The sequence below is a fragment of the Glandiceps talaboti genome, chromosome 7 (assembly GCF_964340395.1).
Source record: "Glandiceps talaboti chromosome 7, keGlaTala1.1, whole genome shotgun sequence".
Classification (NCBI taxonomy): domain Eukaryota; kingdom Metazoa; phylum Hemichordata; class Enteropneusta; family Spengelidae; genus Glandiceps; species Glandiceps talaboti.
The window spans coordinates 14,596,082-14,613,122 of record NC_135555.1 but is presented as its reverse complement, the minus strand read 5'-3'; the positions used below and the strand labels follow the sequence as shown (position 1 = coordinate 14,613,122).

The following is a 17,041-nucleotide window of genomic DNA, read 5'->3' as shown; positions in this document are numbered from 1 at the left end:
CTCTCTCTCTCTCTCTCTCTCTCTCTCTCTCTTTCTCTCTCTCAACAGGGATACATACTTTTTTGTTGATTTTAAGGTTGACATCCTGTATTTAATGATATTATTTAGAGCATGTATTGTATATCATAGCTTTACAGTCAGACTCTGTAACCTGAAATTTCTTTTTCATGCAAGCCAGTGTACATGTATACAGCATTACACACTAAACACAGTCTAGGATTATATTGTAGTGGAGATACTAAGACATGGAGAATTGAGCTCGCACAAAGCAAAGGACATTATAACCAAGCCTATGGCAATCATTTGATAATCAAAAGTTTACATCATTATCGTCATCGTCATCGTCATCATCATCATGAGCATCATGATCATCATCATCAGTTGTTTGGTTTTTTTGTTACATCCGAATTCTTAGCAGGAGTTTTACCCAGTATATACATGTCACGCAAGCACTAAGTATAAATGTTTGACATGTTGGAATGACAAATGTATATCATTTATATATTGATTTTAATACTTTGCATGGAATTGTATTGACATTAATTTGATTCTGAAATTATTAATCAGTTTGGTATGCCTAATGCAAGTATATTGTGTTATCCAGTAAGCTACTAGGCTTCAGTCTGAGATTAATTATGCCACAGCATCCATTGAAGTACATGTCAGTGACCGTGTAAAAACACTGCAAGTTAGGCAGATTTAATTAGTTTAAGGGGAATGTCACTCCAGAAAGTAGATGTATTTTCATAAACTTTGAGTTCTGGAAAGTTATTTCCTGATTTCATATCACGCATAAATTGTACATGATTTCCACGAATAATTAAATTGAAACTATAGTTCACCTGTATTGCTCTCACACTGGTCCAGTGCCTTTAGATAAATAGTCGTGAATATTTAGTGTTCATCTAATAAATATGTATGTTTTCAAAGTCCCATGATGTAATGGTGGACCAGTATGAGAACAATAGGTGTGAAATAGAGTTTCAATTTGATGTTTCTTGGCAAAAGTGCCAAATGTATGTGATATGAAATCATTACATGACTCTTCAGAAACCAAAGTTTAATCAAATACAGGTATTTCCGGGAGTGGCATTACCCCTTCAAAAGTGACATTCTTGTATTGTTTTATTATACTATTTTCCTTTGTTTAATTGATCCATTGTATGGTTTGATGGACAATCATAATAATAACCCTACACAAGTATAAAAGTTACTGCGATAATTTAAAGAATAATTAAGTCTCAAATCATATTATTATCAGACACATGTATCATTATACTGTGAAATGTCTTTGTACAGTCAGTACACATTTCCAGTTCTAAATTAAAAATATAATTGTCTCCGAGACAAGTCATTCACACTTGTTCCGTTACCTTCAAGAAAGTGGTAACATCTTTGTATGTTATGGAAAATATCATTTCATCTTTTTTTGGGAAATAGAGAGTACATCACAGAGTTTAACTTTAAAAATATGTTTGAATTTACAATAATTTTTCAAGAATTTATGATAAAGCATGCTTTCATTATTAACTTTCTTAGCATGGAGTTTTCCTTTGCATATTTGAATGAGCTGCATTATTCGTCATTAATTTGACAAGTTTTGACTTTATAAGATATTTTTTAAGTTTGTTAAACTTTGAAAGTACTGTAAACACAACCAGCTATATCTTACATGTAATTACTAACAAGAAGTACCTCACATTTCTTTGAGGAGAGAAGAATTACATTCAAGAATGTTTTTCTTGAAGTCTGTATGAAAGGTTGTGTTTTTATGTACTAGTAATTCTGTAATATCAATAAAAAAGCATTTACAACGTTGTTGATAACATCCAAGATACTCGGTCTGTATTTTTTCAATTTTACAAAACACACATGCACAACTTAGCATGATTATAGAGTTGGTTGATTTAGACATGCACACCGCCACCCTAATTTTTGCCAGTTTCCAGTTATGGTCAAACTTAGCTCTTTGTTTTTTTTCACCTTTTCAACTGAAGTTTCTTTTTCATTGAAGCCAGTGTACATGCTTAATACATCATACACATACATATTTCTGGAGATACCAAGGCATGGAGAGTTGAACTTGCAGCAAAGGACACTCTAAGCAAGACAATCCCTCTCACTGTAGAATCAAAGTTACACTATATGTCCTTTCATCTAAACTCTTCCCACCTCCCTATCTTTTTTTTTCATCAATCCAAGCTTTGAAAGCAGTGGTTGCACACACTTGTCTTTTAGTTCAATATCTTCTCTTCCCCTTTCCCCTTTCCCTATTCTCTCATCCTGAAGCCTGAAGTCCCAATCTCTTCACTCTATGTACATTTGTTATGCCAAATTCAAAAGATTAACATGCATATCAATTATCAGTGACCGTGAGTGACTATCCTTACATTGTTTTATTTGCGACCTATTCATTTGACCAAAACTTAGAAATTAGTAGGTAGCCCAGGTGACTTAACCATGGACAATTACTTAATGCCTTTTGATGCCAGTTCCTGCTTCACTCGTTTCAAATAAGTTGGATCTGGGTATCCATACCTGAAATGAAAAAAAATAAGCTTTACCAAACAAAATCAATCTGCAATAAACACTGAACCAGTTAACCAGTAAAGTTTGAATTGATTGACATTCAAGAGTATCGATTTTTGCAATTTTAGTCGATAATGTAACGAAAATTATGATTCTTATTTTTCCGGGCATATATATCCAGGAAAAAGCTTACATACTGTTGTAAAAGTTCACTTCTGAGTATATTTTTTGGTAACTTACATAGTTTCACCCCCTGTTCTGCTAGTTTTGTGGTGAACATCATTCCAAACAACGCTGTTGTCCCTTCCAGTTGTTGCAGATATGCCAACTGTGAAAATCAGTCCTTTGCTGAATGCCTTCCTCAATAGAACAAGAACTTCTCTGCCCTCATCGTTGTCTGGTAAGTATGCTTTCCTATTTGTTCCAAAGTAAGGCTTTCCCGGATTCGGATGATTATCCTGCCATCGGACAAGAAAAGGGGATATACGAGTCAAATATTTATAAAAATAAGCTTTACAATGTCTTGTAAACTAGTACCTTTTTACCGACGTCGAAAAAACATCCCAGACCAACGTAACATTCTGAATAGTTTAGCTATGGTATGTAGGCCGAAACAGTCATGTCTCATCATTTATGTATATTGCAAAAAAGTCCGAAACCGAGAATACCTCAATTTCACAGGACCTGCTCTCTATTAACAATGAAAACAAAATACGTATACAAGACGCTTTAAGGCCTTCAAATCCCAGGCTCTCACATTACTATTATAGTATCACTAGGGACAAAATGTTTAGGATAGTTGTTTTGGTCAGGACCATCTTTTTCGCTAGCTCCTTAACAGCAAGAGAGAACTATCAATGTGACTCAAAATTTAATCTTAGAGTCTGACACAGACAAATGTGTTTTGCTAGTACTTACAGTTTGTACTCCGTCTGGAATATAGTATTCAATTACAATAGTTCCACATCCAGGAAAACCAACTAATGATGTCCTTTCTTCCCAGTCGTCCATGCGACCGCCTTTAGGTTGGTCACCACGCGTGTCACTAACGAACGCCTGGCAGAATGGACACTTGGGTGACACGGTGAAGTGTTTACTCGTACACTGTCTACAGATTGGATGACCACAACAGTTCATTTTAGTCAGTGAAATGTCTTTAATGCAGCATATATCACAATCTCCCATTCCGGCAGGACTGCTGGCGACGTCGCTCGGAACCGTGCTCCATTTCTGAGCTCCGGATGGGTCTTTCGACGTGTCGGTCGCCTTGTCATCGCCATGCACCTTCTTCATTGTTTCATGGTGGAACACGGTGATGAATGATGCATTCGTCTTGTCATCTATATTCACAAACACTACTCTCTCGATGATGCACCTACGTCTGGATGAGTACTCTTTAGAGAAATCACTCACTGCCCGATACATTGCCCCTGCACAGTCTTCCCTTGGCATTCCATACACCCCTTAGATAAACAAAAAAGAACATATGTACAATTCCTGTAACTTACTCAAATTCATGACATGTATAAATTTAGACACCCTTGAGGGTTGCTGGCAAATTATACACATAATGAGGTTATTATTTATATATTTGTATAACATCCGTTGTCTATCTAATTCATCAATTGTTTCGCAAGTCTTGTTGTTGTTGTTGTTGTTGTTGTTGTTGTTGTTGTTGTTGTTGTTGTTAAAAACAAGTATATTTCAACTGAGCAATGTGATATTCACACGTGATACATTTTGATAATCTTATTTTCAAAACTTTATATTTTGCCATAACCTAACGGTAGTTTAAGGTGTAGAAGTGTAATTGTTGTCTTACCTGAGCTGATAGCTGGAATGGCAACTGATCTGACCTTCAACTCGTCGTTTGCACACTCCAACACATTAATTGCAGTGCGATGTAGAAGACCTTCTGGGACCATACCACTGCCATGGACCTTCTTGTCAGGTCCATAGGCGTGGATGACATGGTGACAGGGTAAATGACCAGCCGACGTAACAGCTATCCCAGAAACTTCCAATGGGCCACGCTCCTTAACCCATTGCCAGGATTCCGTTTGAATAGACGTTCCACCTGCTCTTGCAATCGCCTTTGCGACTCCCCCGCCGTGTTCTAACGTACTGTTGGCGGCATTCACGATCGCACCAACTTTTTCTCTAGTGATGTCACCATATTTCAATATCACTTCAATGCCTTCATCGGTGAAAACGCTGTAGTACTTTTTCTTGAGAAGTTGCTGTAATTCATCGTGGGTATTTTGTTTTGGCTTCGATCCATGCGCCATAGTCTTGTGGGAAGATGACCCATAGCTTGATGTATTCTTCCCAACAGATGTGCTAGGTGAGGTACTTGTGTTTTTGCTCTGTTTTTGCGTAGGTGATGGTTTTCTGGTTGAAACCTTTGAAGGGGCTTTTAGTAATTTTGAATCACTCACTCTGTCTTTGCAATACCTCCTGATTTTAGCCTTTGCATTTTTGACATGTTGTTTTTCGCCATATACAATAATCCCAAAATGGTTCAAATCGTTCTTAATGTAAACAAATTGTTCCTCGCTGTTGACTTTGTCAATAACCGATTTTATTGTCCCTACAGACACATCTATCTCTGTGGCATCTATTACATTATCTGGGTACATCTGCTGTGTTACTTCTCTAAGGAGTTCTTCAACTTCTTCCTTTGCATTCGACATGGCTGGGGGTTTACTTCCAGATTTGCTCGCCATGACAACGAACATATCGTCTTTCTTCTCGATGGTGACGTTGTGTTTTGACTCTATTGTTTTCAACCTACGCGACTGCGCTTTTGATATGTATTCAACGATGTCTCGTTCCATCTGAACTGTAAATAATTTCTCACTTTTTTCGTCTTTTCCTGTTTCCTTATTTGCATTCTTATTACAGTTTTTGGCATTAGTGTTTGAGTCTGTGGTGTCGGCATTACTGTTTTGATAGGAATTTGCTGAGACATTATTTACCACTAGGCTCTGATCAATGTCTGGAGAAGCTGCTGCAGGAGCACCACCACCACCACCACCACCACCACCACCACCCATTTTTTCTGGACTATTGATAGGTTTATCCAGTGCCAGGCTTGTTGCGTCTTTGAGTTCACAGATGTACTCATTTACGAATAATGATTGAAGATCACTGGCGATATCCAAACTGTCGCATTGAAACTCAAGATTTCCATCCTTACTCTCTGCTTTTGCCTTCTTTACCAATCTTTGCGTCTTGTTGATATCCACAGCCAGCCATGGCGATCCACAGGCAATGAATGATTGAAAAATCTAAACATGTACAGGAAAAACACATGTAAAATTAGCTAAATGACTTTTTTCGACTTGCAATATATCCTATCTTATACTAGCATGGCCATTTTTCTGTTTGGTACCCTTAAAAGCCAGCATCATGTTTAAAACATCATTCCAATAAAAATGATTTGCACTTAGGAACAGACTGTGAGAGAATCATCAATTATGTACACAGAAGACAACGTACTGTAGACTAATACTTCAAGTTCGCAATTAAGTACAGCTGACATTTTCCTAAGCGAATACATAAATCTATGTACTAACTAACAATTAACATTTTCGGCTTCTTCTGATTAATTTGCAGTAAAAACAAAATGACAAGCTACTAGAGTGGCAAGGTCACTCGTCTGTCGTTAAAGTCCACCATGTGAACGGGTCAGTGTGGAAGTTTGATATACCTCCACATACTCAACCACTCTTGATCTTTAGAATGTTCCTCGATTACAGTCTGAAATGCTTTACCTTCTGGCACGACGAAAGCTCAATCGATTGTGTTTTGTATAGGTTTCTTAACAAATGCTTCACCCGTTCTGGGTCTGAAGAAAAGGAACACATACATATAAGCTTGATTTGTTGTATATATAACAAAATCCCTGGAAATATCACACATAAATATATTTTGACTCTGAAAGTAAATGAGAGATTGACACAGTAAGAATATAACACTTACAAAGATAAAAGAGTGTGTGTGGTCAAGTTACCTGAAAGAATCAGTATGAACAAACATTTCATAATATCACCCAAATATATGTGACTTCGACTAGGTGTTAGTCATTTTGTACATTTTAATTTTTCTTTGATTCCCATATACTAAGCAGACTACTAATAAATTTCGTATTTTCATGCCACTCAGTCAGACTTTTGATACTAAAGACAGAGAATTCAACTTACTTCCATCATCTTTCATGAGAATAATTGCCCCTCTGTCTTGTTCCTCCATGTATATATCAAGGACACTACCAATGTTGCTACTAAGAATATCAACTTTTAACTTTGCCAAGGGATGGTTTGTCAGTCCAGACATCCAAAAACAATGTTGAATTGAACAGCTGTCATAACCTGATAAGAGACAAAACGAGTGTGAAGATATAAAAATGGACATGTCAGAGTTTTATTCATATCATGATCATCATCATCATCATCATCGTTGTCGTCATTTTCACAATAGTTATCGTCCTCGTCATGATCACAAATCTTAGTTCTTCGTGATTACTTTTTAAATGTGTCATTATGAACAGATTATTCAAGTTTCATTTATGATAAAAAGATTGGCATACCTTAGATATCATTTTTCATTTTCAAAATAGAATATTGAGACTATTCCGTATCAAGCTCTCAACATAAGATAACTAGTAACACAAAGCGGTAACCCATTCATTATCTCTTACCCGGTGTTTTCAAGCCCAATATTTTTGGGAGTTTTTGTAGGTATATTTCGAAATTCGAGATTTCGTCCACCGTTCCTTTCATCGTCAAGTTTTTAAAAGCACAGTTTTTAGGGAGATGATTGGACAGACGATCCTTAATTGCTGTTATCCATGGGGAAAATATAGCTGTGACGTGAATAAAAACCTGTAAGTAAAAGAAGATAGAATGCATAAGATACTGTACTTGAAATGCCTTAGTGACAACTAATACGGCACCCCCTGGCCATACATAGATTTATTAGATATATTATTTATTACAGAACTATTTATCGTAGCACCACGGATGGTCAGTGACGATATATCATTCTCAGACAATATAAGTATATTTGAAATATTGAAATGTATTAATATGTTGAAAGCTGTATAGCATTTTCAGTTTACCTTCATTCTGGTAATAACGGACGGGTATAACCTTGAAAATTAAAACACATACTTGTTTGGACACACTCGCTCACTAAAAAATACTTACATTTTGACAAAGTTCAGTCTTTAATTTGGCCTGTTTACTAGTAGTGCTCACTTGAAATAAATTACCTCGACTTCGAGAAAGGAACACTGTTGCATCTATGTAAAAGAAATCGAGTCCTTGTAAATAAAAATCAAGATTTACATGACAACACAAACACAGACATATAAACTGTAAGGTAGTGCATACGTCATTAAATGCTATTTGCTGGTTTTCCTAATGTTCCAGCAGACGTGATTATTGGACGTGCACATCTAGTCTACGCCTGTGTTTGAATCACGAAGAATTCTAAGACTCGTGGATGCCAGTGGCTATACTTCTCGGTTAAAAGAGTTAGTTTTATTTTTCAAATTCCACGCCATATATTGGAGAATCGCCTTACCATCAGCTTCGTCAAACAATAGAAGCGCACCAATGGAGTTGTCCGTATCATGTAACAAAATGTTGAACTTTGCATTGGGTTCAGAGTTTAGTCTTACGAAATCTTCAAGTTTCTTTTTCGACAGACTTCCAATATTCGTGATAAAAACGGCTCTAGATACAGCCATTTCACTAATAAGCTACCTCAACACAAATCTGAAAGAGAAGAATATTTTGACAATGGAAGAAGGAAAGAAAGAAAAAGAAAAACAACTTTTTAGACTCCATCTGTTCTTTGTCCATGGACAGAGAACATATCATTGTCTACCAAAACAGGTGATGATGAGGAGTGACGCTTCTAACTTTGTTTACTTCCCATTATGCTTCGTCCTTGTGTACAGCAGTCCTTTTTCTAAAACCAGATTGGCTAATTCTAATAACGCTATTTTTTACAGAAGTAGCGTGATGCGGGACTAATTAATCACTAACTAATTATGACTTTTTGAGACCCCTTATTAGTATAATAAACGATTTTTCTTTTCTTATTTTTTTTTTTTGGGGGGGGGAGACGTCGTTTGGCATTCAAACAAGAAGAGCACAAATCCTCTGTCATTATCCAGACAAAAGATGCATTATAATGTTAAAAAAGCACGAGTAAAGAATGTCGTTGTCATAACAACAAGACGGTAAACACTACCGTTTTTTTCACAAGCAAAATAAGTCAATTGAAAACAAAACAATACAAAATCCAATTAGACATTGCCGAAATACCTTATTGTTCAATTGTTGTCGAGTGCAGCAAAAAACAACACAAAACGGGGATTCCATGGGAGTTCACGGGGACTTTCCCTTATCAAGTAAAACTTATTAGACGTGACGTGATCTTACCGTACAACACACATATATAGATCCTTCTATAGACCCTGAAGTGGTACATGCGTTCGCTTTAAAGTACTTATTTAAGTACATCATTACTTATTCAGGTTTATTTGCTTTGAAAGTCGATTAATTGGAAAATAACATTTTTTCGATTAGTTCCGTCAAGTCTCCTGTTCATATGACGTGGCAATGTCTTGTGACAGCTCTACGAGTACACCTGAATAACCTTTCACAGTGCGTCAGAGGTAACCATAGCGACTATTGTACTACGTTCACAAAGCCAGCTATTGTATGGCATGGCGTATTGCGTATATCAGAGTTCCTAATCATATATTTATATACACATACTGGGTAAAACTGTTATTTTTCTCAGGATTACAACTAATTTTCACCATAGGCACCAACATGAGAAGATGTGTTAGGCTACAACTAACTTCGAATTGAATGACGATGTGCTCTGACAACATTAATATAATGTTTTGTTTGAAAAAAGTCCATTCTTTACCTGTGTATATTACAGCTCTGTTTATCCTCCCTATATACTATTTTGTGGCCAATACAGCTGAGCCTAACTATTTTTGGACATCAAATCTGAGGGTCAAGCTGCCATTGAGATCTATGCAACAGGTCACGATTGCTGTATTCGTTTTACGCATCACTTACCACTTGAGTCGACCAAACAAATACTAAACAATACAATTGTACTTTAGGCGCTTTAACTCTTACAAGTCAAATAAAGTACTTCATGTGTCCTCACATAAACCCTGGTTATATGTTGCAAACGTCATAGCACAACCGGAGGTCAGAGATGGTCGTTTCCATGGGACCGATTGCGGAGGTAAACATTGCAAGTGGCCCAGTGGACATGCAACATGGACCACAGGTGTATGTAGCTGATATTTATAAACTTTAGTGTAGTAGCTAAAATTATAACAGTAATATAAAATCAAATACTGTATGAATATAGATATAATATGTAAACACTAACATTTACTCAGAAATTGTGACATTATAGTCTGTCTGCATAATTATGTGTCTATCTGTCTATACCTGTCTATGTTTGTGCGTCTCTGTGTATGTAAATTGTGTTATATATGTAAAGTTGTAACTTGTTATTTTACTACAAAACAAAGGCGTTTCGAATCATGTTCAGAGTCCACGCGCAACTGTAAAATGCGATGAACACGTGTATATTAAATCAGAACACCAGTCTAGTGTGATAAGTCCAACCGAGTATAGTGTTTAAACTTGAACCAGGGAATGAAGACTTCTCTTAAAGTTCACTGTCTGGTGTCAGGACGTTTAGATATTGCCCTGAATTATACGTGACTCTGTGTACAATAAAATGTAATTTTACGAATGTAAATGCTTTGATCTGTCGACGTTTTTGATTTCACGTCACAGCCAGTGACAGTAACTTCAAAATGTAGTTGTCATATATTGTTTATGTAACGATAGGAAGCTCGAAGGTGCGTATACTTATCAATCTGCAGATAGAAGAGATGACGATTCTACAAAGTCAGAACAGTCCACAGCCTCAGACTGTTAGCCAAACTGGCACACACATTAAAAATCACCCCGTGTCCGTACCTGTCCGATCATGGATGTTTAAGGAGGGGAGACCCCTAATACATGTTTTTTGTACATCCATGGTCTGTTAACACGAAAGAACATACCCACCCTATAGCTATTCAGTGTCTTAGCTGTCGAAGGTGTAAAGTTGGAAATGTTGTTTGTCGCCATTGCTGTTTTGGAAGCGTATATTGCAACGTAGAAGGCAATCTTTATACCCCGTGCAAATGTTCGTAACCTACCTTGCAGTGTCTGCGACAGCGACTGCTATCAAAATGGCGTCAGAGCTTCAAGTCTGTATCACAGTCTGTATCACAGTCTAAATGCTCTATTTTACAAAGTACGGTAGCGAATGAACTCTGGCGTCAATCCTATTTCACTTCAGCCGTTCAGTCAATTCGACGTGATTTTTCAGCAACTTCCTCAATTCGTAATAGACCACAACACCTAAACTGTTTTCGACGAATATATCAACGATTCGTCGAATTATTTGCGTTGTATTGTATCATGCCAATTTAAGCTTATGCATAGGCACGGGGAATTTTGGGGTTTTCCCCTAATTATGTACGAATGTTAAAACTATCTAGAAAAGCTATGTGAACATTAAAGGTGTATTTTTTCACTGGACAAAATTATTATATTCTATATCATGCCAGAAATGTCGTCGGAATGTGATTGTACTTCCGAATAATTCTACCATTGCGAAAGACTAATCATTTTATAACTTAGTTCCGCCTAGCCTGACAACAAAGATGGCGTCGTCGAACGACTGGGATAATGGAAGCATTGAAGTAAGTGGCGTATCACAACTGACGTCGAAGGAAACCTTACAATACTATTTCGAAAATGGCGATGTCTCGGGAGGAGGGAACGTCTTACAGATTTCCAAAACTGGAAGCACTTTTATCGTTACCTTTGAAGATCCAACAGGTAAATACAGATTTTATAATAATGATAAGCTTATATAAAAGCGAAATGCAACAAATGTATTCTGCTTCATATTACACATATCCAGTTCAAACATCTAGAAGCGTACAATGTCTAAGACGTAAAACGAAATTTTGTGTTTGTCTTTTTGTGGTATGGTTTTGTTGTTCCAACAGCAGTGGTGAGATTATAAGTTCAAAAATAAATCACACACACAGAACAACAACAACAACAACAACAACAACAACAACAACAACAACAACAACAACTTTAAAAAGACAAAAGAGAACAACCCAACGACAGGTGCAATAACAGCAATCGGAATGCCACGGGTGATGGGGTGCACATTATTTGATAACCAATAAAAAAAAACCATCAGAATGTAGATCCGTGAACGACATTCCGGTGCAACTGTTTGTTTCGTCTGCGTAGAAGACAAACAAAACAAGTAATTAAAACATGCATTTGGTCGTAGGTGAAATGTCATGCATAGTCATACAATGCGCATTCATATACGTACAAAACTCATTTTTTTTTAAAAATATAATTTAGTAAAGATTGATTATGAAGTTGTGTTGCTATGTCAACAGACTTACTAGCACATCAATTATTTTTACTACCATGCACGTAACAGATGGAAGCGTCCATGACACTTGTTGACTGTGTGTCGAAATGTCCAATTACTCCAGTGTCCAGTATGTAGTTGCGCCTTAAATTCGGTATCAGGGTCAATCGAAGGTGCTTGAAGGTCGGCAAAGAAGTCAAGAGAGATTCGAATAGTTAATTGAATGATTTCTCACAAATATAATTCCGGTAAAACGACAGAAAAAGAAAAGAGAGTTTGTCAAACATGATTTTATTACAATAATTTTGAACTGAAGGTCTCAATGTCGTAATTCGTCAAATGTGGGAAATTTACGAGTTCTTGACATACATACTACGTGCATGTCCTTGACAAACACGGATAATTTATATTGAGATTTACATACTTAGCCTCGTTCGAAGGTAAAATTATAATCCACATGGATAATATTTGTAATTGAATGTATAGTCATAAATGATACTAATTTGTGCCTTGTGTTAGTTTCTGTGTAAGATCATGATATAAATAAGAGCTATTTTTACTTTATATGTAAACGACTAACGTCGTGGCATAACTCTGTTGTTAATCTGTCTCTATACTTTTAAAAAGGGTGGAATGACACCGTGTTTTTGGATCCTTTCCAAGAGTAGACAAAGCCATCTATTGTGATTTAGTTGTTTTTTTAAATGTTAAAGTGTTTTGTTGTTCTGACCCATTTTAAACATAAACTGAACAAACCACCCATCCAACTCAATATCAAAATGAAATTTCTAAAACAAGACAAATATTAAATGCCGCTGGATTACTGGTTGAAAAACTTGACCAAGGGATCCGTTTAGGTCTGCGTCAGGTGTAATAGTTACATAGAGCACAATGTCAGCATTCGCACCAAACAGAATGTTTAATTGCAATGGTGATATTGGTTGTCATTTTGTTTATTAGTGTTTTTCTTATCTTTTTCATCTTCAGTTGTGCCCAGTGTATTGAAAAGACAGCACGTTGTAGACAAGGCCTCGCTCGTCGTTCAAAAATGTACAAACCCCCCGAACACACTGTATAGAAGACTCTATGTTGAGGTGGGCACATTTTTTGTTTCTATTTCGAAATATATAATTTGCTGTTGATAGAATTTTCTCAACAAGGGCAACTGAAAGAATATGGCTCATTATGTTGTATATGTGATCCCTGGGTCCGATCGCACGGAGTGAGGGGTGGGGGTGGGGGTGGGGGTGGGGGGTGTGTGTGATAGCTCTGCCTATCTGACATTTTTTGAAGCCAACGTGTTGGTGAGGAACAACTTATCACAGCAGAACTGTTTTATCACTGTCTAATCATATAGATTGTTTCGGCGTAGTGTCAGTTTTATTCATATGTTACCTAGTAATGCATTGGCATATGTATCAAAATAATACATTATTTGCACTGATGATGTCATATAAGTACTATACGAATTAGGTTCGCATCTAAACTGCACAGTGCGGTCATTCTAATCCGTTATTGTGGTCATTAAAAAGATATAAGATCTATAATAAATCTTATCATTTCAAAGGGTTTATCTCGAAACACCAGTGACGATGCCTTGAAGTATTTTATGGAAAGCGTGACTTGTGGAGGCTCTGTCAAACACGTCGAGAAAGGAAGCAAGCTCGGCACAGCAGTTGTTACTTTCGAAGACACAATAGGTATTTTTCTGCTTCTGCTCAAGTGATCTCTGTCTGTCTGTCTGTCTGTCTGTCTGTCTGTTTGTCTGGCCGCCCGTCCGTCTGTCTGTCTCTTTTGTCTGTCAGTCTCTTCTGTATATCTATATGTCTGTCTGTCTGTATGTATGTATGTCTCTTCTGTCTGTCTGTCTGTCTGTCTGTCTGTCTGTCTGTCTGTCTGGCTGTCTGTCTGTCTCTCTCTCTCTCTTTCTATCTCTCTCTCAGAGTAATAACCGTCTTTTCTATTTTTGAGAAATTTGTTATGATGGAAATTTTGTCCCAAAACTGGCTAAAAGTATGTGCACGCTTTTTGATATACATGTACTTCAATGTGCACTCACAGCTGTATGTTTAAAGTTAAGACGTAGTTCATAAGTCATGGTTATTTTCAGCTAAAATGATGTAGGCGTGGTGTTTCACTCATGCAACATGACATTCATTATACATACACTCAGACATCTTCTAACTTATGCAAAAGAAGCAATTGCATACGTACGGTGCACAGTACGGTGGGATGTAGAAGTAGTCAATCAATCATCTAGTCCAAGTGTAATATTTTCATTATAACCCGTCTTTCTACTGTACTGTGAAAGAATTGCAGTTCTTATCAGTGTTCAATTTTATTGGGCAATGGGTCCTTTTGTGTTTATTTGTTTTGTCTATGTTATTGTTAGTCTAGAGTCGAAATATTTCTATCTATCTTTTGTGTCAAAAACGTAATGTCCCATGAATGAAACACCAAACCTACATTTTAGCTATAATGTATATACTATATTTTATATATTCTATACTCTATAATTTGCATTTCTACAGATATCACTATCGCCAGGACATGTTGTCAACAGAAGACATTGGAGAAGTCTTTAGTAAAAGTCCGAGGTCTTGACGATACTTCGTCTATCATCGTACAGGGACTGAACGATAACATCACTAATGACGGATTAAAATTTTACTTTATGAACGCATCAAGAAGTGGAGGTGGCAACATAGAACTCATTGAAATGCATCACGGGAATTATGCCATCGTTCATTTTACGGACCCTGCAGGTATAATGAGCAAGAGAGAGAGAGAGAGAGAGAGAGAGAGAGAGAGAGAGAGAGAGAGAGAGAGAGAGAGAGAGAGAGAGAGAGAGAGAGAGAGAGAGAGAGAGAGAGAGAGAGAGAGAGAGAGAGACAGAGAGACAGAGAGAGACAGAGACAGAGACAGAGACAGAGACAGAGACAGACAGACAGACAGAGAGGAAGAGAGTCAGTCAGACAGACAGACAGACAGACAGACAGACAGACAGACAGACAGACAGACAGACAGACAGACAGACAGACAGAGCTGACAAAGACAGATCGAGATTTTCCCATCTGTCGTTCGGGATATTGCAGCTTGACAATATTATTTTCTTATAAATACCTCCCAGGGATGGATGATCATCAATCATGCTAATGATTCTCTCATATCAAGAGAAAAATAAAATTACTTATTTGTCTATTTTTCTTTAGTTGTAGATAGTGTGTGTAGCCGTCGTCACGATGTATTTAATACCACTCTGTGTGTTTCACCATACAATCAAGAGATAGGTGTCCCCATGTTTACATCTCATTCGTCTCCATATGTCGAGAGGACAGTCGAGACAACCACAACCTCTGGCAAGTTGGAAGAACCGAAAGTTGTTCTGATAGAAAAAATAGTCAAGGTTGATAAACTTCCGTTGAAGTACCTCGCAAAATATGGCATAACCACTGTGATAAAGACTATAGAACAGTCACTACGTCAACACCAGGTGTTAATCAGCATAAAGGATGGTACTGGTTTTGTGGTTCGTGGTACCCGTGATGGAGTCGACAAGGCGTGTGATCAGCTGAGAACAGCCGTTGAGGACCTAGAAAACAGAGTTAGGAGTGTTAGATACACCAACAAAGGTATGCTCGAAAATTGTATATATCGATGTCTATGTCTTTTGAAGGTAGCTTTCTCCAAAGAGTCATTACCGAATTTCGTCAAAGATCACTTAAGCATTCTTCTAAGAAGCGATTGGTAGTGTTATGTTTAATGTGTTTTAGGAACGACAATCTAAAGGTTTGCTTTTGCCGGTAGGTCCCCAGTCTACATCTGGTGTTTTAATTTATGTTTCAGCCTCATGCAAGCTGTTCATGGAAGAAGATGATGATATGATGTTGAAAGGATTGGAAGCCCAACAGAACTGTGTAATAGATGTTAAAAAGAAGGTATTTTAAATCAAAGTCAATGTGTTATCAACAAGAGTCCCACAGATTTCAGTATGTTTGACATTTGTTTATCATCATGACTAATTCGTATACGTGATATATCTGGTAAATTATGTGTAGTGATGACATTATGATTTCGCTGCATAGGAAATATTACGATCTACGTTTTTTTAAATGCTGAGCACCGATTTACTTAACGAATTTCACGTAAAACGATATTTCAAAGAATTAGGCAGGTTTCAGGATTATGTGGTTAATATTTTTTTGGAAACTACCTAAGGCCAATGCTCCTTACATTGATGATGTCACACGTTCTTATATGAACCCCATTTATCTGCAATCGACACTAAGTTAACAATTGAATCAGTAGCTATTACAATATGTGTGAAATGTCTTGCAGGGTTCTTTGCAATTTGGAAAAGTGAGGAATAAAGGAAAAGCCTACAGTATTTCGTCAGGAAATTCTTTGAAAATTGGAAATAAAACGATAGATGTTATCAGAGGAAATATAGCAGATGAAAAGGTATGTGACATTGTTTGCTTACAGAAAAGAGTTGATGGTGTACCATTAGTACTGAATAAACATGTGCATTACTTTCAATAGCTATAGGATTGATAACCCCTGGACTCGTTTTATTACGTCTTCAATTTCCAAGTGTAAAAGACAAATTAATAATTTTGCAGTTGCTAATTGAAGTTAGACAAACAGAGAGAACAATCGGACTGACTGACTGACTGACTGACTGACTGACAGACAGTCAGGCAGTCTGTCAGTCAGTCAGTCAGTCAGTCAGTCAGTCAGTCAGTCAGTCAGACAGACAGACAGACAGACAGACAGACAGACAGACAGACAGACAGACAGACAGACAGACAGACAGATAGATAGAAGCCATGCCTCTAACATTTGAGTGTGTAATTGTAGACGAAGTGCTGTAGTTGGTGCTGGTTGAAATTTCAACATTTACAGTAATTTTAGGGCTTAGTCTATCGTTTACCATACAGTGATCACTTTCTCATTCTCAAGTTGTAGTATTTCCCCCACAACACTTGTGGATACTCGAACA

The 17,041-nt window shown here is 37.1% G+C and overlaps 2 protein-coding genes across 3 annotated transcripts in view; one reads left to right on the top strand and one right to left on the bottom strand.

Annotated features, from left to right (window-relative positions):
- Positions 1 to 63: 63 nt before the first annotated feature.
- Positions 64 to 10,892, bottom strand: LOC144437988 (uncharacterized). The gene is made up of 10 exons (XM_078127020.1): positions 10,790 to 10,892; positions 8,119 to 8,312; positions 7,740 to 7,834; positions 7,232 to 7,415; positions 6,735 to 6,902; positions 6,306 to 6,379; positions 4,352 to 5,819; positions 3,448 to 3,992; positions 2,770 to 2,987; positions 64 to 2,538 (listed from the first exon to the last, which is right to left on the bottom strand). Exons 2-10 carry the CDS (start codon positions 8,282 to 8,284, stop codon positions 2,469 to 2,471), a joined length of 2,988 nt encoding a protein of 995 aa, XP_077983146.1. The 5' UTR covers positions 8,285 to 8,312; positions 10,790 to 10,892; the 3' UTR covers positions 64 to 2,468.
- LOC144437639 (protein mono-ADP-ribosyltransferase PARP14-like) overlaps positions 9,778 to 17,041 on the top strand; it is a 24,492-nt gene continuing 17,228 nt past the window's right edge. The window contains exons 1-8 of one of the 2 annotated variants that reach the window (XM_078126623.1): positions 9,778 to 9,860; positions 11,277 to 11,477; positions 13,027 to 13,133; positions 13,607 to 13,739; positions 14,571 to 14,804; positions 15,252 to 15,671; positions 15,886 to 15,977; positions 16,378 to 16,500. In XM_078126623.1, coding sequence (XP_077982749.1) covers positions 9,848 to 9,860; positions 11,277 to 11,477; positions 13,027 to 13,133; positions 13,607 to 13,739; positions 14,571 to 14,804; positions 15,252 to 15,671; positions 15,886 to 15,977; positions 16,378 to 16,500 — 1,323 coding nt within the window. In that variant the 5' untranslated portion in view covers positions 9,778 to 9,847. The remainder of the gene's footprint in view (positions 9,861 to 11,276; positions 11,478 to 13,026; positions 13,134 to 13,606; positions 13,740 to 14,570; positions 14,805 to 15,251; positions 15,672 to 15,885; positions 15,978 to 16,377; positions 16,501 to 17,041) is intronic. The other variant, XM_078126624.1, reaches the window with a different exon arrangement.